Source organism: Euleptes europaea, chromosome 13 (assembly GCF_029931775.1).
Source record: "Euleptes europaea isolate rEulEur1 chromosome 13, rEulEur1.hap1, whole genome shotgun sequence".
Taxonomy (NCBI): Eukaryota; Metazoa; Chordata; class Lepidosauria; order Squamata; family Sphaerodactylidae; genus Euleptes; species Euleptes europaea.
The window spans coordinates 45,627,979-45,654,197 of record NC_079324.1 but is presented as its reverse complement, the minus strand read 5'-3'; the positions used below and the strand labels follow the sequence as shown (position 1 = coordinate 45,654,197).

General features: G+C 46.7%; 1 protein-coding gene across 1 annotated transcript in view; it reads right to left on the bottom strand.

Annotated features, from left to right (window-relative positions):
- Positions 1–582: 582 nt before the first annotated feature.
- HORMAD2 (HORMA domain containing 2) overlaps positions 583–26,219 on the bottom strand; it is a 70,174-nt gene continuing 44,537 nt past the window's right edge. The window contains exons 10-12 of the mRNA XM_056859051.1: positions 14,979–15,419; positions 14,061–14,135; positions 583–624 (exon numbers count right to left, since the gene is read on the bottom strand). Coding sequence (XP_056715029.1) covers positions 583–624; positions 14,061–14,135; positions 14,979–15,419 — 558 coding nt within the window. The remainder of the gene's footprint in view (positions 625–14,060; positions 14,136–14,978; positions 15,420–26,219) is intronic.

Here is a 26,219-nt window from a genome sequence, read left to right as displayed (position 1 = left end):
GACCGGTCTATCCGGCGCACACGGCGTCGCAGTCGACGTCGAAGGCCTAATCATGGCAGAACTCTCCGGGGCCGATCGAACAGACTCTCCCGTTTTCTTTGATCTCGGCGAAGCAGGGTTCTTCTTTTTATCTTTGTGTTTTTTCGACGGTGGTTCAGACATGGCCCTATCTTCTCTCGCCTGAGAGACAGATCTTTTAGATGAGGAAGCGGGGTCAAGAGAGCTGGGCCTCGAGGCCTGCTCCGGGCGGAGCGATTTTTCATACAGGGCCGCCATCAATTTTTTTGCTCTGTGTTGGCGGCACTTATGAGTAAAAAGTGCACAGGCCTTACAAGCCGCCACCACATGACCCTCGCCCAGACACAGGAGACAGTCATTATGCTCATCAGATGAAGCCATCTTCGTACCGCATGTGCGGCACTTCTTAAATAGGGCCATGTCCATAAATTCAAATCCTTCTGGGGTAAAAATCAAAAAACTTTTACCTCAGTTTCACTATAATAGACGAAGCTCAATCAAACGCTGTTCTCTCCGCGGCGGCAGAATGAGAACTGAGGGAAGAGTGCTCCCCACCCCCTCCGGTCAGGTGACTCCTGGGCGGGAAGAGCCGTTAAGGCTGGGGCCCTGACGGGAGGGGGAGGGGAGCGCTCCTTGGGAGCTAACTCTTCTAGAAGCTCTGCTAATCTTTTCCGTGGCTGGCCTGCGCCTGCGCAGTCCCATGTGGGACTGCACAGAAGCCACGAAAACGAAATATAAAGTGACATCCCCCAAATGTTGGAAATGCAATAAGGAAATTGGTTCCTTTCACCATATGTGGTGGACTTGTGATAAAGCTAAAGACTTTTGGGATATGATATACAATGAACTGAGACTAATAGTACAAAAAAAATACCCAAAACACCAGAAATGATGCTATTAAGTATGATACCTGACGACTTGTTAATACAAAGAACTTTTTTGATTTATGCTACAACAGCTGCGAGACTGCTTTATGCAGCAAAATGGAAGGGGGCAGAAATTCCCGAGAAAAAAGACTGGATTGGGAAAATGTTCGAATTGGTGGAAATGGCAAAACTTACAGCCATTTTAAATGAAAAAGACAAAGTTCGATTCTTAGGGGAATGGGAGGATTGGATGAAATACTGTGAATATGAATTAAAACTGGGGGAAATGGAAGAATACTTATTAATCTGATCTAGAAGATACAATTAATAGTAAGAGTTATAATCATTTAGATTAATAGAAAATGTTCTATGAAAGTTAAATGAATTTATAACAGTTAAGATCAGACCAATTACGATGGGATGAATATTTTATTAAGAGGCGGAGAGAGGTGATTGGGAAGTCATAAATTTTCCTCTAATTTGTTTTTTTTGTTATGAATTCAAGAAATTATAACAACATAGAGTTAGAATTTTGATTTTGAATTTCATATTGCTTTTATTGTTGTTTACTATCATGGAAAATTTGTATTATAAAAACCAATAAAATTATTATAAAAAAAAAGAAATAAATGGGTTTAGAGGGTGTAATTCAGTTTAGGATTGCAGCGCTAGTTTACATGTTGAGTGCTTTTTACCATGGGGGAACATTAAAAAAGAGACCCCTATCACCAATCTGAAGTGACATCCCAGAAGTCTTCTAACATATCATCCTTCCTTGGTTTGTACAATGTGTAGAATTGCTCATTGATGATTTTCCCCATAGCGTCCCTGGAACTGTAGTTTGGCAAAGTGCTCATAATTCTTTGCCAGAGAGCCCTGCCTCACCATCCCAAAATGACTGTTAAAGAAGTTTAAGTCTGCGTTGTGGCTATGCCCTAAAAGGCTGAATTTGACCACTTATCCCTGACACATGCACATCCCATCCATCTCTATATATGCTGAGCCCTTTATTTTTATCCAAACGCCTGTTTTCAAATCAAATACAACTTTTTGTGGCTTTGGTCTACAATAGGCGAACAGTGGCATAAGTAGACCATGATGTCACTTCTTTCACTGCGTCTGCATATTTGGACAGATTTTGCTGTTGCTCTAAATCATGTGGTGACATTGATCCCTCTTACATCTACACCCTCTGAGGATGCATCAGCAACATTTTTGGCCCAGGCTTTGAATTCCTGGATGTTTTGATTGCTCTACGAGGCTAAATTCTAATGCATTCATCCTGCTGCTGAAATAAAATAATCCAGAGCAGTCGTTAGCCCTCAAACCCACAAGAGGAAACTGAAGCACTGCCCTCCACGGCCACCCTGTGGGTCCAATTAACTTTGTACCAGGCTTCCCTGGTTCCTTAGAAAGTAATATCCAAGAGGCCAGGTCGGTCAGAGATGGTTCATACGAAGTGTCCTGTGTGCAGTGGTTTGGGGGTCAGGGCTGCCAAGAACCACTATGGGCCTCCCAGACAAAGGTTCCCTGTGGGGCTCCCTCACACAATCCAGACCCAACCCAAACTTCATATGAAAACAAATCACATGATTTACTCAGCTTGATCATCCCCCAGGTGAGCAGCGACCCAGCAGTTTTGTCCCCCTAGTTCCCCTTCTCAGCATCCCTGTACAGCAGGTGTGGGGAACGTCAGGCCCGGGGGCAGTTTAAGGCCCGCGAAATCATTTGGTCTGGCCCTTCGTGGGTCCTGGCAGATCAGATCTCTAGCTCAGAAGGATCTAAGACTGGCGATCAGCCCCCTCCCGTGGACAGGAATAGCCTCTATTCAAGGTTGATGTGAGTTTGCTTTACCGAGAAAAGGAACCTTTTTTTCCCCTTTGCAGAAGAGTCGTTAGCTATGTTGGACTGCTCAAGAAACTGTATTAATCCTTTCCCACCCAGGCCATGGAGAAACGTATTCCCTCTGTACTAGAAGAGGGCTGGGGGTGGAAGTGGTGACAATAAAGGGGTTAAAGGGGGCAGGGCCAGAATGCGCGGGGGCGGGGGGAGTTCTTAGCCAGTGTGTCCTCATTTCATCCCTGTAGGCGGAGGTAGCAGGAGCCGGCTGTACAATCCGGCCCCAACCATGTAAAGCAGGAGCAACTCTGGTGTGTGGCTGGATGGCTATGCCCAGCTGGTGCAACAGACCATTCTGTGCCACCAGGTGGGCGAGTGCGCCACCGGTTGGATGCCTGTCTGTTTGCCCACGCCGGGGGGGTGTCATCTGGGGCAGCTGCCTGCTTGGGGCTTGGTCGGCTAATTTTTAAGTTGATAATTTTGTATGGCCCGTGAATGATGTTATAAATATCCAAATGGCCCTTGGCAGAAAAAAGGTTCCCCACCCCTGCTGTACAGGGATTGCCTCTTAAAGGAGCTGACCTTTCTTAAAAGTCCTGGAGTGTTGCCAGAATCAGAACCCCTTTCCTTCTATCCTCAAACAAGGCTGGGAAAGGGCAGAGCATGCATGTACTTTAGGCTTAGACAGAAACCACCCACTGGTGGTACAAGCTTCCCCAAATCAACGTTGAGATTGACACCGAACCGGCTCTCGCTGGTCCATCTAGCCCAGTGTTGTTTACTGTGGTCGGTTGCAGCTCTCTGACAAACAAGGATCTCTCCTACTAATGCAACCTGCTATCCTTTAACTGGAGATGCCAGGGCTTGAATCTGGGACCTTCTGTATACAAAATCCAATAAGTCAGTCCATCAAAATGTATGTTCTACCACTGTGCTACAGCTCCTTTCACCTCTTTTAACAAAATTCTACCACCTTCCTAAATCTCTTCTCATGACTCAAACAGACACACACACACCCCAGAGAGAAAGAGGTTATTTCCAGGAATTGCTACTCCCCTCTTGTAGAAGCGAGGGCTGCTGACCTTGTGCCAGTCTTCGTCAGCTTGCAAAATGTTGGTTCCTTGCTTTGCTTTCCCAAACTGCAATTGATGGCCTTTTCTGGTGGCTGTTTCTGCTGAGTCTAGTTTCCCTTTTTGTAAAAACAACAACAACACAGCAACAACCATGAATCAGCTCCTGTCTCACCATTCCAGATTTATGAGACTGCCTTCAAACTGTGAAATTGAAATCCTGCATTTTTGATTTTAAGACTTTCACATCAACAAGAATCATTTATGTAGGCAGGCTGTGTTGCAGGGCAAAGGGCAGTAAAGAGTAAGTGGCAGCTATATTCCAGGGAAGGCAAGACACTGCATGGAGACCTTAACCTGGGGGATATAATTTGCCAGCAGCTTCCAACAGTGGGGCCTGGAAGGTTTTATATCACTGCATCATAACTCATTCAGTCCCCCAGGATTTATATACGGCTGTTCTGTCTTACTGCAGTCTTCAGGAGTGAGTTTATGGGAACTTTACAGCTGTTTCACAGCACTGTAATTCAGCAAGATAGACACTATTGTTTCAAGTAGCTACCGTAATTGAGTAGCAGCTGTCTTCTGAAGTTCACAGGAAAAACTAGGCTGAAGAAACAAGCTTTTATATTTGTTTAGTTATTTGATTGTATGAGTCTAAATTAGTCCTGGATCTTCCAAATAGCTTTTGTAAATAAATAATTCAGTTAAGCACAAAGTGGCTCAGATTGTATCTGCTATTCTCAAAGCACAGCAAAGCCCACCAGCCATTTGGGGCCTAGAATATTTGGAAACAATAAAGAAAGTGAGGGAAATTCCTATCTAGCTGAAACCTTTGTCCTTCACACTACAAGTGTACTATGTTCTGGTCTCCTGGGAACTGTGGTCCAGCTAGGGTTGCCAACCTCCAGGTAGGGCCTGGAGTTTGCCCAGGTTACAACTGATCTCCAGGCTACATAGATCAGTTCCCTTGGATGAAATTGCAGTTTCAGAGGATGGATTCTACAGCATCACATCCCCACTGAGCACTCTTCCTTAGGAGAGCCAGCGTGGTGTAGTGGTTAAGAGCGGTGATTTGGAGCGGTGAATTCTGATCTGGAGAATGGGTTTGATTCCCCACTCCTCCACATGAGCAGCGGCGGCTAATCTGGTGAACTGGATTTGTTTCCCCACTCCTACACATGGAGCCAGCTGGGTGACCTTGGGTAAGTTACAGCTCTGTTAGAGCTCTCTCAGCCCCACCTATCTCACAGGGTGTCTGTTGTGTGGAGGGGAAGGGAAGGTGATTGCAAGCCGGTTTGAGTCTCCCTTAAGTGGTAGAGAAAGTCAGCATATAAAAACCAATTCTTATTCTTCCTCCTCCCTCTCAATCTCTAGGAATTTCCTGAACCACAGTAGGGAATGCTAAGTCCAACACAATTTGATCCACAAACCATTGCTTGAAATGCTTAGATACAGACAGGGATCCCGTGGAAGTCCATATTTATGGAACAGAAGACTAAAACCTAGCCTATATATGCAGGTGAATGAGACAATAGAATCCTGAAATGATGTAATCCCATGGACTTTTACTTGGGAATAGTCTCTGTTGAACACAGTAAACCAGGTATGAGCAAATGTGGTGTTTGGGTTCATCAGAATGCCATAAAAGACTCTGAAAGTTAGGCCCAGAAATGGACTACAAGATAGGAACATTCTGCAGAGTGAGTGGCTAGAACTGCTGAGGGCCAGGAGAAGTTTGGTGGCATCTGCCCTGCACCACTTCCTGTAATACTACCAGTGGGGCAATACTTCCTGCGTTGGTGCCAGAAAAACTCTGGAAACTTGCGGCATTTTTATAGTATTTGTTTTATTTAGAAATATGCATGCAGATCTCAGGTAGAGGCACAGAGACTCCTACATGGCAACCAATCTGCTACCTCACATCACATCCTGAGAGAAACAGATTCTGCACTCCCCTAAGGGGCTCTAACCAGTTCACAGAAGGCTCTATTTCTATCTCTTCCAGTTTCTTCATCTGCCCGCCCCCTGCCCCACCAGCTCCAAGCTCTTATGGATACATCACAGCAGACTTTCTCTTAACAATTAGCACACATTGAGGATACATCAACCAACCATTCTTAACCATTAGGTAAAGGTCCCCTGTGCAAGCACCGGGTCATTCCTGACCCATGGGGTGATGTCACATCCCGACGTTTACTAGGCAGACTTTGTTTACAGAATGGTTTGCCAGTGCCTTCCCCAGTCGTCTTCCCTTTACCCCCAGCAAGCTGGAAGGATGGAAGGCTGAGTCAACTTTGAGCCGGCTACCTGAAACCAACTTCCGTCGGGATTGAACTCAGGTTGTGAGCACAGCTTGGACTGCAGTACTGCAGCTTACCACTCTGTGCCACAGGGCTCACTATTCTTAACCATTAACCCAACAAATATGGGATCAGCCAACAGCTACAGCTATACAATAGCCAGTCTCCACCATTCTGCCAGAGTTTACACTTAGGGTGAACAAGAGCTAAAAGCTGGGTACTGGTTTCAGAAACAGGGAGATATGTATTCCAGATTGCAATATGTAAGTTGTCCCTTCATGCAACACCCACCTGTCATAATGATGAGCATTCTGCAATCAAATCAAAAAGGGGAAATTTGGGACATTTCAAAGCATTGTAAAAAAAGTCCTGATTTATATCAGAGCAAAATTTTCTGCTGTTGAAGTATGAATGATCAGATTCAGGAGTCAAGTTCTTGTGATGTAACATACCAGTGAGTAACAGGCTGTCAGTATTTTCTTTTTAAATGAGACATCGTGCTCTCCGTTGCTGGCTTAACCCTTTACCCCCTTCCGCGCAAAGCAGCCCCAGTCACACACAACTGAAAGCATTTTTGCCATGCTCATGGATAAAACCAAGCAGGAAAAAGAGCAATTTCAAAGGTTGCTGTCTTGTGTATTTCCTCCTGGTTGTATTATGGGTTTAGGGAGCTGCGGAAACTCTGCTTTGGAGGCCCTTTAGTCACCAGGAAGCTCACTTTAACAGTTGCTGAATGTGCCTTTTGTCCAGCCTTGGAGGATGCCAAGGCAAAAAATAGTTTTGTGAAATCCGATGCACACGCCCCAACACCCACTAAAACACCATTCATTGCACATTTCGCTGGATGCTCAGCTTGTACCCTGGCCAAAACCTGCAGAAATCAGGGCTTTGACGTGCTCTCTTTCAGTCAGAAAACCCTGAGTCATGAAGTCATGACGCTGAAGAGCTAGCAGAATAGGATTACTAATACAAGTTGGCTCCCATCACAGGAGAAATTCATTTATGTTTGGAAACATTTCTTAGGGGCATTATTTAATAGAGATACTACTTACTTCATTCATTAGCACATTTGACACTAATGAATTCAGGCTGAGTTGTAATTGGGGTGGCCAAGAGAGTGCAGGGTGGAGTGCGCCCCTCCATTGGGCCTTGACCCAATCTAGCTGAGGACCCCCTCCCTCCAGTTCCCAAATGCCATCAGTGAGGTCACCAAAGGGAGTGTCATGTCATGCGTGGACCATGTCTCTCTGTCATGTGTGGTTCAAACTCCAAAGAAAGACTTGCCCGTTGTTACCTTTTTAAAAATATAAACTTCTTTGAAAACCCAGTTTAAAAGCAGAGCGCAGACACAATAAACACATTTCCTTCTTGCTGCGCTAACTGGCTGCTGTTGAAATTGGGTCACGCTGATTTTATCTTGCATACATTTGGACTTGACAAAGTAGTGTGAGGAACCTACAGCTGCCCTTTGAATGTCTTGTGTGTTTATGCTCCAGTGTTTACAAACTTCTGTTCCTTCTCTGTATATACATACCAGCTGACTTAGGATACCATTTCATACATGAAAGCTTATAAGACTTTGTTGATTTTGCAGTGTCAGGTGAACACATATAAACAAATAAAGCAAATCCAGACCTAAGTGATGAATCCTTCTGGGACTCATTATTTAGGCCTGGATTTGCTTTATTTCTTCTTGTTAACTGTTAAGATGGCAGGAGACAGAAGAAAGACTCTTACAAAAGGCTCTTAGTAAACACCATGTTTACTATGCTTTGCATTTTCAGACTTCTGAGAATGAGGAGATACTGCTAAGGCCTCAAGGGGGTGACTTTCATGGTTATGTTGTGAGATGGCTGGAAGGGTTGCCTGGAGAGAAAAAATGCCCTGTCTCTTTAATGGAATGTTATTGACCAGGTGATATTATTTACTTGTAGATTCATAGTTGGAAGGGACCACCAGGGTCATCTAGTCCAACGCCCTGCACAATGCAGGAAATTCACAACTACCTCCCCCCCACACCCCCAGTGATCCCCACTTCATGCCCAGAAGATGGCCAAAATGCCCTCCCTCTCATCACCTGCCTAAGGTCATAGAATCAGCATTGCTGACAGATGGCCATCTAGCCTCTTCTTAAAAACCTCCAGGGAAGGAGAGCTCACCACCTCCAGAGGAAGCCTGTTCCACTGAGGAACTGCTCTAACTGTTAGAAAAACCTTCCTAATGTCTAGATGGAAACTCTTTTGATTTAATTTCAACCCGTTGGTTCTGGTCCGACCTTCTGAGGCAACAGAAAACTCGTCACCATCCTCTATATGACAGCCCCTTCAAATACTTGAAGATGGTACTTCCATACCATGAAAAGCTTCAGGTGCCCATTTCCACACTTTAAGCCTCTTTTAGAGAGGTGTGTGTGTGTGTGTGTGAAGTGCTGTCAAGTCGCAGCCGACTTATGGCGACCCCTTTTGGGGTTTTCATGGCAAGAGACTATCAGAGGTAGTTGGCAAGAGACTATCAGAGAAAGGCCAGTGCCTTCCTCTGCACAGCAACCCTGGTGTTCCTTGGTGGTCTCCCATCCAAATACTAACCAGGGCTGACCCTGCTTAGCTTCTGAGATCTGACGAGATCAGGCTAGCCTGGGCCATCCAGGTCAAGGCCTTTTAGAGGTACAGGACGTGTTTCTTACAAGCCTACTGAAAACCCTAGTCTTTAGATAACTGGTTCCCAACCGGGGGTCCGTGGACCAGGGGTCCACGAGAACTAAATTAAGGTCTGCGAAACAAAGTTATAAAGTTCCCGAAATATAACCAGACCGAATCAAAAGATATCCAAAAGCTGCTTCGCAATCCTTTTGGTATTGCTGTTGAAGAGGTTGCAGAAGAAATCCAGGAAGAGCTCATTGAATTCCAAAGTGATAGGCACTGTAATGATGCGTTTGAATCAGTTTCTCTTGAAGAGTTCTGGTGTAAAAAAGCAATTTCATATCCTACAGTTCGGGGATTCGCCTTGCGATATCTTATGCTCTTCTCCACAACTTATTTATGCGAACAAGGTTTTCTGCTTTGCTTATAATTAAGTTCTCTTTTATAAAAAAATATATTCAAATATTATTCTAAGTTTAATGTTTAACTAACAGCTATGATTAAAGTTTATTTTCAAATTCTCAGAATTTTTATTTTGAACCTTGGGGTCCCTGCACCGAACAAAGAAGTCCTAGTGGTCCCTGGTCAAAAAAAGGTTGGGAACCACTGCTTTAGATGGTTCACAAACATCAGTAGGGAGGACAGCCAATGTGTTTATCAGCTCCTGTGCAACTTCCTGTGCTGACATTAGCAGGCAATAAGGTGTGTATCTTCATGCCATGAAAAGCCTCCAACCCCACCCTTGACTAGGGCCACAATAGGGATGTTTCCGGTCTGCCCCTTTTTCAGTTTGCCTTCCACTGGCTTTTTGATAACTCTTTCTCAAGCGCTGTTTAAGGATACAGGTGCACTCTCATAAGTCACATCCAAAGACTACGAGGACAAACCTTGGAAAACTTAAATTACAAAAAAATTACTTTGCAGGTTACACAAACAGCAGTCTTGAGCAGGGATGCTTGGGGCAGCACCAGGTGAGAGAAAGCTATGGCTGCTTCATCTCCTGTGGCATCATGGAATTTACAATATTTGGGCGATCTCTGGGCTGCAATATAGCAATCCTGTTTATCATTGAGTACCATAAAGTCCAAAACATGGTTGACCAGATGTACATTAGGACTGGCCTCACATCACTTTAATAGTTGTGCAAAACAAGTATTTTGGCAACTGCTAAAATCTCTTTATGCTGCTATTAAAGGAACAGGAGTCCTGCTTTTCTTCGTGTTTGATCATCCTATGAAATAAATCTCTTACTAGAAGTATAATAAAAGGTTTTTGGGTTTTTTTGCTTATAGGATCCATTTCTGAATCTGGAAGACTCAGTAGTGGTCTGACGGGGTGGGTAGGAAGCTGTTGGCCGGGTTGAATAACAGTGTAAGCCCTTGGTCCAAATGAACTAGAAACCACGACATAGACAATTAGGTCCAAAGAAGCTGGTCTTTACTGGTCAAATAGAATAGCAGAGCATGAAGGAAAGGGTGACAGCTATGGGGCTGTCTTTGCTGAAACTTGGTAATATAGATGCACAGGAAGGGTGAGAGATTACATATTGAAAACAAAGTAGGTTCCCAGAACTTCAAACACAGAGTGGTAGGCATAACAGCCCTGAGAGAGAGCAACTTCAAACAGAGAGTGGTAGGCATAACAGCCCTTGCAACCTTGGCTGCGGTTCAGTAAGTATAACATTCCTTGAGTCAGGATGGCAGGATGTGAAAAGAGTGAACAACACTGATATGCCTGACATTCTGCCCCCCTTAAGGCCCCCTCCCACCTCGCGAGGGGGACGGCCTATCCGGGTAGGCGGTGTGGAAGGTGGTTACTAAGTGCGGGGCGGAGACATCCTGGGCCCGCACCCATTCATCGTAGGCTGGGGGAAGTGCTTCCATCGAATTAGATACTGCAAGGATCCATGCCGTATACGTGAATCTAGGATCTCTGACACTTCGAAATGCTCCTCCCCCCCCACCATCACGGGCTGCTCAGGAGGTGGCTCCGGATGCCAGTCTGAGGAGGCGACATGAGGTTTAAGGAGGCTGACGTGGAAAACAGGGTGGATACGTCTCAGGGTTTTGGGGAGGGTCAGCTCCACAGTGACAGGATTGATGATCCGGGCAATGGGATAGGGTCCAATGTACTTGGTACTGAGCTTATGGCAAGGTCGGGTGGACCGTAGGTTTTTAGTGGAAAGGTACACTAATTCACCGACATAACAACGTAAATAACATTCCAACACAGCATTAACACGTTCGGTTTGTCCATCCGTTTGGGGATGGTAAGCACTTGATAACCCTTGTTCCACCCCCACCAGTTTAAGGAACGCCTTCCAGAATTTTGCCACAAAACTACTTCAGCGGTCGCAAATTATCTTGCGCGGATACGAGTGTAACCGGACCACATGTGACATGAAGAGGCGGGCCAACTTGGGGGCGGAGGGAATACCCGCACACGGAACCAGATGCACCTGTTTGGAAAATAAGTCAGTAACAACCCAAAGTACAGTTTTCCCCCCACTAAGGGGGAGATCCGTCATGAAATCCATGGCAATCACTTCCCAGGGTTTGCTGGGAATCTCCAGTGGTTGCAGTAGTCCTGGGGTTTTGCCTTGAGATCGTTTGACTGTGGCACAGATGGGGCAGCTGTGAATAAAGGAGTCCACATCAGAACGCATTCCCCCCCACCAAAATTGTCTGCCCAACAAGTGGAGAGTTTTCAGAAACCCAAAGTGTCCTGCAGTTTTAGCTCCATGGGCTAACTGTAGAACTTCTTGTTGAAGTCTTTTAGGCATGTATAGTTTTGAGTCTTTGTACCAACAACCCCCTTTCTCAAGTACACCGTGGGGCAAGGTTTGGGCAGTGCGTTCGGCTAGGCACTGAGTCCGAAGGGAGTCCAGGAAGGTATTGGAGATGGTCACCCCCTCTCCTTTCATAGAAGAGGGTGAATCAGGAGTTGGTGGAGGTGGAGGGAGAGGCTGCTGAGGAGCGCTGGAAACAGGTGGCGCAAGGGGGGCAGGCGAGGGAGCCTGCTGGTCTGGACTGGACCCCTTGTCGGCTACGGTATGGTTTTCCTGCCGGTGCCGGGTTTGGGCTCGGGTTTGCACGGCTAGCAGGGGTAGGGCTTCCCTTTGGGCCGGGGTAAATAAAGAGTCTGTCGGTCGATCACGTTTTATTGGGTATTGAGGCAACCGGGATAGGGCATCTGCAAGCACATTCTGTTTCCCGGGCACATGTTTGAGAACAAAATGGAATTGAGCAAAGAAGTCTGCCCAACGCTGTTGTTTCGCGGATAATTTATGGGTCCCAGTGAGGGCAGCTAGATTCTTGTGATCGGTCCAAACTTCAAAGGGGATCCCGGATCCCTCCAGGAATTGCCTCCACAGTGTAAGGGCATGGTGGACGGCTGCTGCTTCCTTTTCCCAAATGGGCCAGTTTAGTTGGGAATGTGCAAACTTCTTCGAGAAGTAGGCACAAGGATGCAGGAGGCCGTCCGGTCCTCTCTGGAGTAGGGCCCCCCCCCATGGCTACGTCGGATGCATCAACCTGTATAATAAACATTTGGTTCGGATCTGGGTGCTGCAGGACCGGTTCAGAAGTGAAAAGCCGTTTGAGGGCTACAAAGGCGGATTGGCATTGATCAGTCCACAGTATTTTGGCAGAGGGCAACGTTGCAGAAACCCCTTTACCTTTTGTTTTCAGGAGGTCAGTGATTGGCAGCGCTACTTGAGCGAAGTTGGGAATGAAACCGCGGTAGAAATTAGCAAAGCCCAGAAATTGCTGCACTTGCTTGCGGGTGGAGGGTGGAGTTCAGTCAAGTACCGATTGGACTTTAGCGGGGTCCATGTTAAGGCCACGACGAGAGATTATGTATCCCAAGAACGTTATCTGCTCTTGGTGAAATTCGCATTTTGACAGTTTTGCATAGAGCTGGTGGTTACGTAGTTGTTGTAAAGCTTCTCTGACCAGAGCAACATGTTCCTCCATGGTTTTTGAATAAATAAGAATATCATCCAAATAAACTACCATGCCGCGTACAGCAAATCATGGAGGATTTCGTTAATGAGTTGCATGAAGACCCCCGGGGGCCCCTTTCAATCCGAAAGGCATCACAAGAAATTCATACATTCCAAAACAGCTAGAGAAGGCGGTGAGGGGCTCGTCTCCCTCGCGGATACGGACGCGATAATAAGCTTCCACTAAGTCCAATTTGGAGAAAACGCGACCCTCCTGTAATTGCCCCATAATATCTGAAATCAACGGTATGGGGTAGGCGTTGGCTTGGGTAACTGCATTAAGCTTTCGGAAGTCAATGCATAAATGCAGGTCACCCTCCTTTTTCCGGACAAAGAACGCTGGGGCTGAGTTGGAAGCGTTCGATGACCGAATGAACCCTCGAGCAAGTTTTTTGTCCAAAAAGTCACGTAACACAGTGCGTTCGGAAATGCTCATGGGGTAAATCTTGCTCTTAGTCAGTGTGCAATCTTTTACCACCTCAATTGCACAGTCAGTGGCACGGTGGGGGGGCAAGGCGTCACATTCTTTGACATCAAAGACATCTGCAAAGTCTCTGTATGCCTCGGGCAAAGGCGGTGGCGATGCGGCATCGGAGGTTAAAGCCGGAGTGGGTGGAGACGTTACTGCGACTCCTTATCGGTGCTGTTCGCACATAGGATTGGTAAAGGAAATAGTATCCGTTTCCCAGTCTATATAAGGACTGTGGCCTTTAAGCCAATTAATCCCTAGGACAACTTCGAACCGAATGGGGGCTATGGTAAAGTCTATTTGTTCCCAATGGGAACCTATGCCCATCGCTACTCCCTGTGTGCGATGATCGACTGGTCCCCCCTTAAAACGGCTTCCATCCATTTGGGCAAATTGGACGGGAGCGGGTAGCGCCTCGGACTTGACTTTGAGAGCTGCAAATGTGGCTTCACTAATTAAAGTGCGACCGCAGCCAGAGTCAATAAGTGCCTTGACAGGCAGTTGGGGTCCCCCTTTATAGTGTTGTAATACTGCGTCCACATAAACAGTGGTTTCCACTTCACTCACCTTGACGGGAGCTTTGGGTTTAGCAGGAGATTCTGCAGGGGTCTGTGGAGACGCTCCACTCACCACAGACCGAATCCGTTTTTTGACAGATCAAAAGGGGTTTCCAGGTTTAGAGCTGGAGTATTCCATTGATCCTCGTCAGAAGAAGGAGAGTTGTCCCCCATTGGGGCACTTATAATCCGAGACCCTGCGGGGTCGCTTGGTGCAGAAAGGTTAGCCGATTCCTCAACGTGAAGTGCAAAGGGTGTGGGTCGTCCCGGCGCTGCGCTGCAGGTGGCCGCAGTACCTCTGCGTTGAGGTCTTCCTCGAGCTCGGAGTGGCACGCTGGGGCGGGTGGTCTCCGGTCGTTGAGGGCAAGTCGCTGCAAAGTGGCCCAATTCCCCGCACACGAGGCAAGCCCCCCTCTGGAACCTCGTTTCGCGATCCTGAGGTGGTCGCGTTGGTTTCCGCAGGCTGGGGAGCGGCGCTCTTGATGGGGCTTTTTGGGCGCTCTTATCCTTGTGTCGTTGCCGGACCAGGGATATGAAACGCCGGTGGCTTTCAACTTCTTCCGCCAGTAAAATCCAATCTTCGAGGGTGTTGGGATCGCCTCGCATATATGACCAGTTCAAAATGTCAGGGTGTAAGGCTTCCCTGAAGTAGTGGATTAGGGTGGCTTCCGGCCAGTCTACTATTCTACTGGCTAGTCTCTGGAATTCATCTGCAAATTCTCGGACTGGAGAAGAGCCCTGCCTGAGTTGTAGAAGTTCTGCCTTGGCTTGTTCTCCCATAAAGGGGTCTTCAAACCGTCTCCGCAGGCAGTCATGAAATTGTTGAGGGAGCGGATAGACCGAGACCGAGTGTCAAATTGGAGGACCATCCAGTCAGCTGCTTTCCCCGTCAATAGAGAAGCTACAAAACGGACTCGGCTATCCTCTGTGGGAAAGAAGTGCCCTTGTTCCCGCATATAACTGTCCACTTGATGTAGGAAACAGGGTAGAGTCTCGAGCGAGCCGTCATAGGTCATTTTCAATCGGGGTTGTTTCCATGGACCGGGTATGGGTTGTCCCGGTTGTATGGGTGCCCCGGGAGCTGGGGCAACTGGCGCTCCGGGGACCAGTGGTTGAACGGGGAGGTTAGCTGGTGGTTGAGCGGGTACCACCGGCTGAACTGGTGGGTGAACTGGTGCGGCGGGCCCAGGGAGGATGGGCTGCGCCGGAGTTACCTGCGCCCGCTGTAAACGTTCGTTTTCTTGGAGCAAACGTTCCATTTGTTCTTGGAGACGGTCTACACGATCATATAATTCTCGGTTCTGCGCTCGCAACAAGTGCACCTCGTCCTCAGATCCCCCTGTACGGTGCGCTCGGCTGGCCCAGAAGCCCGTGGCCCAGTGGGAGCTGTCTCCATACAAGTCCTCCTCGTCAGAATTGTCGGATCCCCGAAGTCGTTCTGCGAGGCGCCGTGCGCATTGGGTGGTGCGGGACGGGGCAAAAGTCGGGGAAAACGTTGGTCCCCACGAAGGGCCGATTTGACCGGGATCCTTGGGGCGCACACTCGCCCGTGCTCGTTCCGTAGCCAACTGTTGTTCCCTGTCCCGTGCGGCTTGAGCTTTGGCCGCCGCCTCCGCCGCCGCCACTGCTTCTCTGTTCGCGAGCGTTTGAGCGGCCTCGATTTTCAAGGCAACATCAGCAGTCACAAGCGGTAAAAGTTCCTTCTCCAAGAGGGCGAGGAGCGGTTCGGACTCCCCCCCCCCCAACAGCGGTTGAATCTGGACCGCGAGCGCAGGTGCATTAGCCCCGAACGTTGGGGACAACAATTGTGATAGAGTGGCTACCGTAGTATCCTTGGTGAGATCCACAAATAGAAGCGCTGTTTGGATAGCGATCCGTTTCGCCTCTGCCTGACAGTCGGCTGCATTCGGTACCAAAGAAAAACCTGCCGGTGTGGCTCCCGCCATGGCTCCTGTTGAGTGAGTTTCACGAGTAATAAGTTTATCCAACAAACCGGTTAGTATTTGTAAATCCTCCGCTGCTAGTTGGGCATCATCTACCAACCGATCAAGGACTTGGAGGTCTAAACAGGTGTTAGTATCCTCAGTGTCAGACATCCAAGGAAAAGTCACTAGAGAACGCCATTGGGACTGTAGTAATCCATTAAGGCGACCAACTTCCGTGCTAGTCCTGCTCAGCTCAGCTACTATGTCCCGAAAGAGATTGGGGTCGTCACCTTCCAGGGTTGGTCCAGACACCCGTAGTCCGGGGATCACAACCAGCTGGTTTGAGACGAATCGCACGGGGCACCGGCCCCTGTGGGATCACTCGGAGAGCGCTCTCCTCGCTCCCATCCGAGTGGCAGGCGAACCCTCCTGGGCTCCAGCCTGACGGAGGAAAGTAGATAGGTGGGAGATAGCTGTCACAATGTAAGCCCTTGGTCCAAATGAACCAGAAACCACGACATAGACAATTAGGTCCAAAGAAGCTGGTCTTTACTGGTCAAATAGAATAACAGAGCATAAAGGAAAGGGTGACAGCTATGGGGCTGTCTTTGCTGAAACTTGGTAATATAGATGCACAGGAAGGGTGAGAGATTACATATTGAAAACAAAGTAGGTTCCCAGAACTTCAAACACAGAGTGGTAGGCATAACAGCCCTGAGAGAGAGCAACTTCAAACAGAGAGTGGTAGGCATAACAGCCCTTGCAACCTTGGCTGCGGTTCAGTAAGTATAACATTCCTTGAGTCAGGATGGCAGGATGTGAAAAGAGTGAACAACACTGATATGCCTGACAAACAGTTCATATCACTAAAGATGCTTTAGTGACGAACAGTACAGTCATAGTCGACACTAACTTCCTTGGTTATGTTTTCTTATCACAACTTGAAATTTGTTGTGGAAGGAAGTGGCTTGAAACCTTTCTAAACTCTTGTGGTGGTTTTCCCAGCAAAGTCTCACTGAGTTGGTGCTGTTTCTTGATAAACGATACCTACTTGTTTAGGGAATTTTGAAACGTCTCTATGCGCAGGTGTGGGATTTCCATGCAGCATAGCAGGAAAGACCTGTGTTTGTGAGGACGGGACAGGGGACCACAAAAGACTTTCCCTTGCTCACCAGTTTCCTGAAAAAACCCTTGCACCACAGACTATTTCCAACAGGTATGCCTACTGACACCCACTGTAATTTGTACCTTGGTAAGAGATCAAAGGGAGGATGTTATGTGATCCTCTGTGTTACTCACTGTTTCATCAGGTTGCATGTTACAGTTGCTTGAACTTTGTCTGAAAGGAAACAGTAACCCTGTTTCTTTTTAATATTCAGGAATTAGTTAGGGGCTGTTGTAATCCTTATAATTAAGGGACCAGCTAAAAAAGAGGGGAAGGGAAGCATGCTTTTTAATGTTAATTACATCTGAAGTACAGGTTAATTACACTTTGTATGTCCACGTTCTTTCCTTTGAACACACTCGTCTATCCCAGCTATTACATTTTTATTTCACCAGTTTCTCCAGAGAGCTCAGGATGGCGTACATGGTTCTCTTCTCCAATTTCATCCTCCAAACAGCCCTATGAAGTAGAATAAGTTGAGAGGGAGGGACTGGCCCCCTGTTTAGGACTGCATTGCCGCTGAGCTTCATGGCAGAGTAGGCCTTGGGGGCTTCAGCACTAATCTGCATTTTGGCTGCTATAACATGCTCTACTTTGGGTTGTCCTTGAATATAACCCAGAAATTGGAGGTGGTCCAGAATGTAGCAGCCCAAAAGCTGTTAGGTGCTGACAACTGTGAATAAATCCTGCTTATTTTAAAACCGTTTAATTAGCTACCAGTTTATTTTTGAGTTCAAATCAGGGTTCTGGTTATGACCTTTAAAGCCTTTCATGGTCTCGGACACTCATATCTAAAGGACCGTCTCTCTTGGTACATTCTCACGCACCAGCTACGGTTTTTGGCTTGCTATATTCTGGGTGTTTACTTACTAAAGGTAGCCCACCTGGAATTGGCTAGGGCTCAGGCTTTCTCTGCTGTTGTCCCCACTTTATGGAATGGGCCTCCCCAAGGAGATAATGTGGGTGCCATCCTTAGAAACATTTAGGAGGCACTGTAATGTTATTTTATTCACTAGAGCTTTTAATAAAGTACACATTGCAGGCATTTTGTTATGTTGGGAGTGAGTCATAGGGTGAAAACGAATGGTCACTTTATCCTCCTTTAATCCCTGTTTCAGCCAGGATTCAATGCATGCGTTTCGCCTAATGTGCGTTCGATCCTGGCTAAAACAGGGATTAAAGGAGGATAAAGCGACCGTGCGTTTTTGCCCACAGTTTTGTTGTTACTTGGATCTTTTAAGTTACGTATTGTAAGCCACCGTAAACCATGGAGAAAGCCAAAAGGCAGTAGGGTTTTTTTTTTTAGTATTTTGGCCAAAAAGGCTGCCTACCTTTGACACAGGTTCTTCCTTTATGGGCAATGAAGGCTAGAAAATGTTTAGTTAAATAAATGGTGGTGTTTAATGGGTAGTAGCATCTAGGTATTGGACACACTCTGCCTGCTTAGGTGGGATGGTTTGGACTTTGGCAGTTTGGATAGTCAGGAGACGTTTTTTTTTGCACCTCTTTGACAACAAGCAACCTTTTGAGGGTCTGCTAAAGGCCTGTGGATTTGGGGGTGGGGGAACCAGTCCGGCTTTAAACAATAATACATTTAGCTACTTCACTGCTTCCCATACTCAACTTGCATATTGGCAAACCAATATTAAAAAAGCAGTTAACAGGCCTCAGTGCAGAATATTTGTGAAGATTAATTTTTTAGCTCAGTTATATCATCAGGGTGGCTGTAGCATTTGGCGATACATTTCATTGTTTTATCTATTTGTCACACAGTTTAAAACAGAAAAACAGAAGGAATCAGAGAAAAAACAAATATTTACTCTGTATGCTAAGTTAGTAAAGGCAGTTAAAAATTCTGAAGACTGCAAACGGGAAGAATACCTACTAATTCATTACAGTCAAGGCAACCCCATCCATGACAGTCATAATCTGTGAGCTGCAGGAATTAAACTGACTGGCTCACTGACCTTCCTCTTCTTCGTTGCACCACCCACTTCCTCCTGGCTAAACACAAGGTTTACTCTCCGTGCCTGTAAGAGTCACCAAGGAAAAGAAGATTGGACAGAGCTGTGATATTAAAATCTAGAGTTAAGCCAGTTGAGATGCTAGAAGATCTGTGATTGAGGCTGCTTCTGAATGGAGCATGTACATGTTGTCCCCTATCATCCACTTTCTGTGTTTTGCCTTGCTTTGTTGAAATCTTTCTCAAACCTTGTTTAGTATGATCTTTTTGGAAGGTCACAATCAAAGCATGTCTGTGTGCTATGGATGGGAAGGTCTGCCTTTTTTCAGGTCCCACCCACATCAGCACCATTTTCCTTGTCCCACCCACCACCCACCATTTCCTCCTGCTGTTAAAGGGCTTTAAAACAAATCCATAATTCATGTATTGGTATGATAACATATCTTCTGGGGACACGGAGTAAGGTCCCACCAATTTGCAGATAACACCCAGTTCTATTTATCAACATCAGAGTGTGACTTTAGCAGTCCTGAAAGGGTGCCTCAAGAAGGTAATGGGATGGACGAGGGACAATAAACTGAAGCTCTGTCCAGACAACTAAGGTACTATCATTTAATGACAGAGCCACTCAAGGCAGTCTGTCTTGGAGGAAGTTGCACTTTTCCTGAAGGAGCTCATTCATAGCTTGGGGGTATTGCTGAATCTTGGCTTATGGTTTCAGGCTCAGGTCTCCTCCATGGCACATAGCACCTTTAGTCATCTTTGGCTGATATACCAGCTACGGTCCATGCTTGAAAAGTATGATTGGGCAATGGTGATCCATCCTCTATCACATCCAAGTGACATTCCTGTCATGTGATTTGTGCCAGGGTACTTCAAAGACAGCACCCACATATATTGTTTAGACTGCCAGTCAAGATCTTCTTTTCAAGCCCTGCTTTCCGTGACCCTGCTTGTAGAGGAAAGGTGGGCGCTTTTGGGGTGGTGGTTGATAGCATACGGGCCTGCCTAAATCTCCAGGACTGGACCTGGCAACCCGGTATGCAAGCGCACAGACTGCTTTCTAGCCGCACGCCTGCCTCAAACGCTACTGGGCAGTCGCGGCGCGACTCATTTGAAACTGACACAGCTGCTCTTGCCAGCCCGGGCAACCAGCTACTAGGAACCAGATGCAAAGGGCTGTCTCTTGTGAACCTGAGAGGAGCCATGTTCCTGTACATCTCTGTTTTAGAAGCAGCCATTTCGCAGAGAGCTGACAGCCACGTACCCAATGCGAGCTGCTCCCCCTCCCAACTTCCTCCGTTGCTCAATGAGTCGTTAGCAGTAATCCTGATATCCAGATGAGTCATCCCTCCTGTCCAGCTGCAGAGACCCCAGGACATTTGCACAGATCGCACCTATTGTTCCGGAATGTAAATCCCATCAGCAGAAAGATTCTTGACCATCTCGGGTTGTGAAAGCCATTGGAATTATAATAGATTTCCAAATTCTCACTACCCTGCCCCGGTAGACACAGCTTAATCCTTTTGTCCACCTTTTCGCCACCTGGGAACCTGGGAGGGGTCAAACCCCCTCTTCCCGCCCCCAGAAAACAGTATAATTAGGATACCCCTGGCCCATTCATAGCACCTTAGGTCTTTCCTGGCACCTTTGCCGTTACTCTGTTGGTTTGGTCTGCGCAGCCTTACCACGCTCCCTCCCGCCTTGCTGGTCAAGTCCACGGGAACCCCCACCCCCATCTCGGTCTTCCTTTTCAATCTGTTTATAGTCTGCGTGAGTTGGACAACACCTCATCTAGATAAGGTAAATATATTGGGTCTACGATATCCTGCCAAATTGGCAAATTTCCCTGTACTACTGCCTTTAATTTACTAGCTTCTTGTATGCTTGTGATGCACCATTTGAATGCCTGAATACATAAACACTGTTTAATTTGGAACTCCTAGTCTCTGTCTTTATTCAAACGTCTCATTAAACGGATTCTGGTATAGTTGAGTGCGAGATCGCTATAAAAATACATAGTTACCGATTGCTCAGCTAATTTCCCCATATAAAGGAGCAATTCGGCTAACAGATTACTGGTGGAGGAATGCGGGCACTCCTGCACGTCTGAATACATGCGAGTCGGCACGTGTGTATTTAGCGTGTTGACGTAGGAAAAAGTTTTTGAGACGCTTTGAATTTTGACCAGTTTTTCACAAAAAATCAATTGTCACGTAAAACGACAGTGTGTGTGTGCCTGAGTGTGTGGCTCTAGTGAGCGCTATCTTGTGGGTTGGCTTCTCCCCCCTTCATTCTTTCAGCCCTAAGTCTAGCCGCCAGCTGAGCTATCTTCTCAGCAAAGCAAGGAGACTGAAAGGCTTTGCCCTGGGAACCACCTCTCTTCGGAGACTCCCCATTTGAACGGCTGTCTGGGTTGGGTGTTGCAGAGTAAGGTTGCACGTAGACATCTGCACCTACACGTAGGCCAATATAATATTCCCCCCCCTCCTTGAGAAATCCCCCGAGAGGAAACGATCTCTCCTCTCCCCTCTCAAGTCACCCTTACCAGGCGTTGCCTGCTGAATATTATTTCACTCACCCCGGACGCGGAGTGAGGTTATTGGGCGAGTAGAAGCGCCCCAGCATAGGGTTGAAATCACCCAGAAAGACCTAGGACGGAGGAGTGGCCACTCCCGCTAGGCTGGGATACGCAGTTTTCCCTTAGGAGTTCTGCCAGGAGTATCCCCAAGTGGAACGCGCACCAGTCCCTTAGGAGCGTGCCAGGAGCGTTGCCACTAATACAGGGTCCCCAAGTGGAACGTGCATCCGTCCCTTAGGAGTTTGCCAAGAGCGTTCCCACGACAGAAGGGTTCCCGAGTGGAGCGTGCACCCGTCCCTTAGGAGAGTGCCAGGAGCGCTACCGCGACTGAAGGACATTCCTCTGATAAAGGTTGTCCCCATGTGCTGAGACGAGCCCGTCTCCCTTAGGAGCGAGCCTGAACCGTCTCCCGCAAGCACCAATCAAATGTGCTGAGAGGAGCCCGTTTCCCTTGGGAAGCGAGCCGGAACCTTCTCCCGTAAGCACAGAAACGCGCTCTCCTTCCTTAGAGGGACAGCCAGGAGCGTTTCCCAGTTTTGAAACCAGCAGTTTCCCTTAGGATATCTGCCAGAAAGTTAGTGCAAGGTCTACCATGACCACATTGGAAAAAGAAAAAAAGCAGGTTCTCCTTAGAGGATCTGCAAGGTAACATCTCCCCTATTAAGGCAGGCTCACCCTCCTTAAAAGGGAATATTAGAGCCAAGTCCCAGCAAAATCACCCCCAGCGTAAGGAGAAAAGGCGGTGGCAGCGCCTGCTCTCTCTCTAAGTTAAAGTGTAGCTCAGTTTGAATCCTTGAACCCTCCTTCCGTGCTGAGCTGCTAACCCACAGCCAGCGATTTAGAAAATCCAAGGAGCCCTGATTGACTCAAACCCACTTCCTTTGCGGTGAAAATAAAAAGGGCAACTTGTTGCCAAATCCCCCGCCATCCTGCAAAACCCACAGGGGGCATTTTAATCCAAAGAGATCAATTCAGGCTCAAACCCCCCCTCCTTTTCTCCACTGAGAAGCATTGTTTTTTGCCTTACACGGATCAGCCAGAGTGATCCTGCCCTTCCCTGAGCTATAGTTTACCATGGCAGAGAAATCGAACAGTGACCCCAGCCACAACAAATTAAAGAAATGGCTGCCAAAATTGGGTGGGTCCCGTGGTGGTCTTTTGGGGTGCAGTATCGGCAACAGCAACCCAGTTAGATCCCGGGCAACTGGTGCTTTTAGTAAGCGCTGTGAAACCTCTCAACCTAAGTACCAGGAAATGTGTGAAAAATCAGGAACCAGCACACAAGAAAATGAAAAACTAAAATCAGTAGAAAATGAACTAGAAAAAGAGAGGAATGAGTTATCTCATGCTCTCCTCGAAACACAAAAAGAATTAAATCAGGTAAAAGGAGTGCTGATTGCTGCTCTAAGCAGGATCACCTCGCTGCAACAGGAACTAGACCATTCAGGAGCCAAAATTCAGTCTCTCCAGCAGAAGCTTCTGACCCAAGACAAAATTATTAAAAACCTTACTGTCTGCCCCCCCCCCCCAAAAAAAAAAGACCGGACAGCAGAGGATCACCATTCCCTCAATTGACAAAGGGAACCAGCAGCCTCTTCCCCAACTGAGAAGAGCTCGCTGCAAAGTTACTAACTGACCTACAGCCCCAGGAACACCAGAATGCGAGGCTGAGCTCAAGTAGCTTTGAAAGTACGATCAGACACCATTGAATTTCATGCTAAAGGAAAATGCTGTTCCAAGCAGCCCGCTGGAACTAACCTGGGATATTCCAAGCTTCTTGAGTATCCCTCCTTTTCTCCCCCTTGTGTGAGTGAATGCATGTGTGAATGTTCCCCCCCCCCCTATATTTTGAGTAAGAATTAAGAAGTCCAGACCATGTTCAAAGAAAATGCTGCCTCCCCATCCTAAGGGAATGGTAAAGTAAATCATTTTTGCTCCCTCTGTAGGGAATAGAAGGGCACCAGCACCAGCCCAAGTTTAACCCTTTCTCCGCAGGTTAATAAAGGAAAGCAAGCCTCCTCAGGGAGGACTCTTTATCTCCTGGTCTTTCTAATGTAATGCTGAATATGTGTAAAAAGTAGCCATGATGTGCAGTTGTAATAAAGCCTCCCTGGGTCAGAGAAGTCTATCTGGCACAGGAAAAGGATAATGATATAACATGTTTTTCTCCTACAGGAAATAGAGTTGTGTGTGTGGTAAATATGATAAATCGATATTTAGGGTACATGCTTTTGTGAAGATCTGGCCAATCTCACAGAAACATCTGCCTTGGTTCCCCAAAAGTACAATGCGGTTTGCGCAAAATTGGCATGGGGCACCAAATGGAAATATGCAAGGGAGCACGCTCCCCAAGTGCCTGTATGTTTGCAAGTGAAACTAGCATGTGTGTCTGTATGAATGCTTTCCCAAGGTACCTGGGAAAGTAAGAGGAAATTATTTCCATGTGCTCGTAGAATAAATATAAAGTTAATTTTACTGCGCAGTAAAAGTCTTACATAATAGTATATTTGTCAACCTCGATGCTGTCTGTGTAAATATGTGAAAAGTGAATAATGAAGGGGAGAGCCCCGTGTGCTCTGCCCCTCCCCCCCCACAACCTCCCCCCACAGCTCCCAGCCCCTCTTCATTCGGTTTTATAGCTATTATTACTGTGTTGGAGAAACATGAAGGTGAAAGTATGTTGACATGGTGTGAGGAAAGAAGGTGTTTAGAATATAAAAGATAAAAGAATGGTATGGCTAATGCTTTGGGACTGCAGCCCATAAGCAGCGGCCAAAAAGGATTGTATTGTTATAAGAAGGTCAGTGAAGAGTTTTGAAGTGTACATGAATAAGATGGTCTCAAGAGTGGTGACTAAAAATAAGTTGGGGCTGCAACCCTAAGTGATGCAGCAGCTGAATGAATTCATCCAACATGGTAATAATCTGTAATCCAAGCAATAGGATTCCCCCCCCCCATTTTTATCTTTTTGTTTCTCCAAAATGTTAGGGTTGTTTCAGGAAAACAGCAACCTGGGCTCTCTAGCCCCCTGAAGCAACCCCCAAGCTCTCATTCTAGTTGCACATTTTGGTTCTTGCCTGTCATGGCAGATCCCATTAATGCAGCTCAATGTACATCGTGCACTCTGCACGTGCACAGAGATACAGTCCCTTTTGGTAACCCTTTAGTTCTCACCCTTGATCCTTCCTCAGGAGGAAGCTCTCATGCTTGCTTGCAACTTAAGCTCTGTAAGAACCTTGTGAAAACCCAGGTGCTCTATTTTTAAAAGATGGATTTTTGCTTTAATTTGGTAAACAGTTTGGAATTTGATTTTTGTGTGGATAACCCCTGAGTATCAAGACTCACCAAAATCTCATTAGGAACAGGGAAAGCCCCATTGCTCTCCCTCCCCTCGCTCTTTAGACAAACTGGAACCCACCCCGGCTTCCAAAGTGCACTCTGCATATGCCCAGTGGTGCCACACAGCCTTCTGGCATGGGGTGCACCGCATGGAAACAATCCTTTCCTCCTCATGTATTCAGAGGAAAGGAGGGGGGGGAGAAGATATCCAATCTACTTTTATCTTTGAAGCACTGTTATTTTTGAATTTGGAACTCTTTAAAGGAAAGAAATATAATCAATTTTTTTTAATGTTGAAGTCGAGTGGAGTTTTTACTCGATTTGAAGTTGATTTGAAGTTTTGAATTTGGACCTTTTTTTGAAGAGAGAAATATCAGATTTTAAGCTGGGTTCATTTTCTTTTGAATTTATTTTTGAAAATCTTGAAAAAGTCCTGATTTTTGTTTGTTTCAACCTAGCTCCTTCATTCCCTGGCATGCTAACAAGGCTATCTGGGTTATGAAGGGGGGTGGAGAAGCAAACCGCCACTGGAAGGGTCTCTTCCTTCCCCTCTTGTGATCTTGTGATACACATTGCATGGTATTCATTAACATGGTATTCTGACCCATGCCAACCAACCAGGAGAACCGGGAAGAAGAGTAACGTCCCCCAACCAATTTTGTTCTGTTTACAGTGTTCAACTTTCTCTCCTTTAAGAAACCTCAATGCTTTATGCATACTACAATGTGTACTGTCTTTGATTATTAATGGCAGCCTGCATAAGGCTGCTCCCTGATCTAACTTGCTCAAACGCCACTTGTCTCTATCATATGAATACCTGCCTGCTTTGTAAGAACTTAATAAACAACCAGGTACTCCCTCCCCTTGGGAAACAAGGGGAAGAGGAACAAAAAGTCTTAATGCTCTATTTTAGCCTTGCAACTCTGCTCTCAGCAATCAATGCTAGTTATATACATGCCTGCTAGCCTTTTTTTGCTAGATTTCTCCCTGCAAGGACCCTTCTACCAGAAGAGCTGACTGCATTCAGCTCTCTCCGCCTCAGTGTTTTTGTTTGATTGTTTGCCTTGCCTTAAAGTGCAATGCAAATGCAAAGCACCCCCCCAAGCCATCAATGTGTCTAAGTAATATTGTTAAGTATGCAAGCCTCTACTCCCGGGCACCTGCAACTACTGCTGGAACTCCCTGCTGTATGCTCCTTTGTTCCTCTATGCCACCTCCAGGCAGGAGACTCCTGGTCAGCAACAATCCTGCTGCAAGCCAGCCTGCTGGCAAGGTGCCCCAAAGGTCGCCAAAGGAGGGAGGGTAGTCAACAATGGGCTTGCGAGAATGCACAGGGAAGGGAACAACTAAGAAATCTTTCCTTGCTGACAGGGCATAATTAGAAACTGGATTTCTGCTTTAAAAATAAGTGCATCACCCTCCAGTATAGCCAGGGTTGCATTCAAGTCTGTGCAACCCTAGTATCTATGCACTAAGGTAACT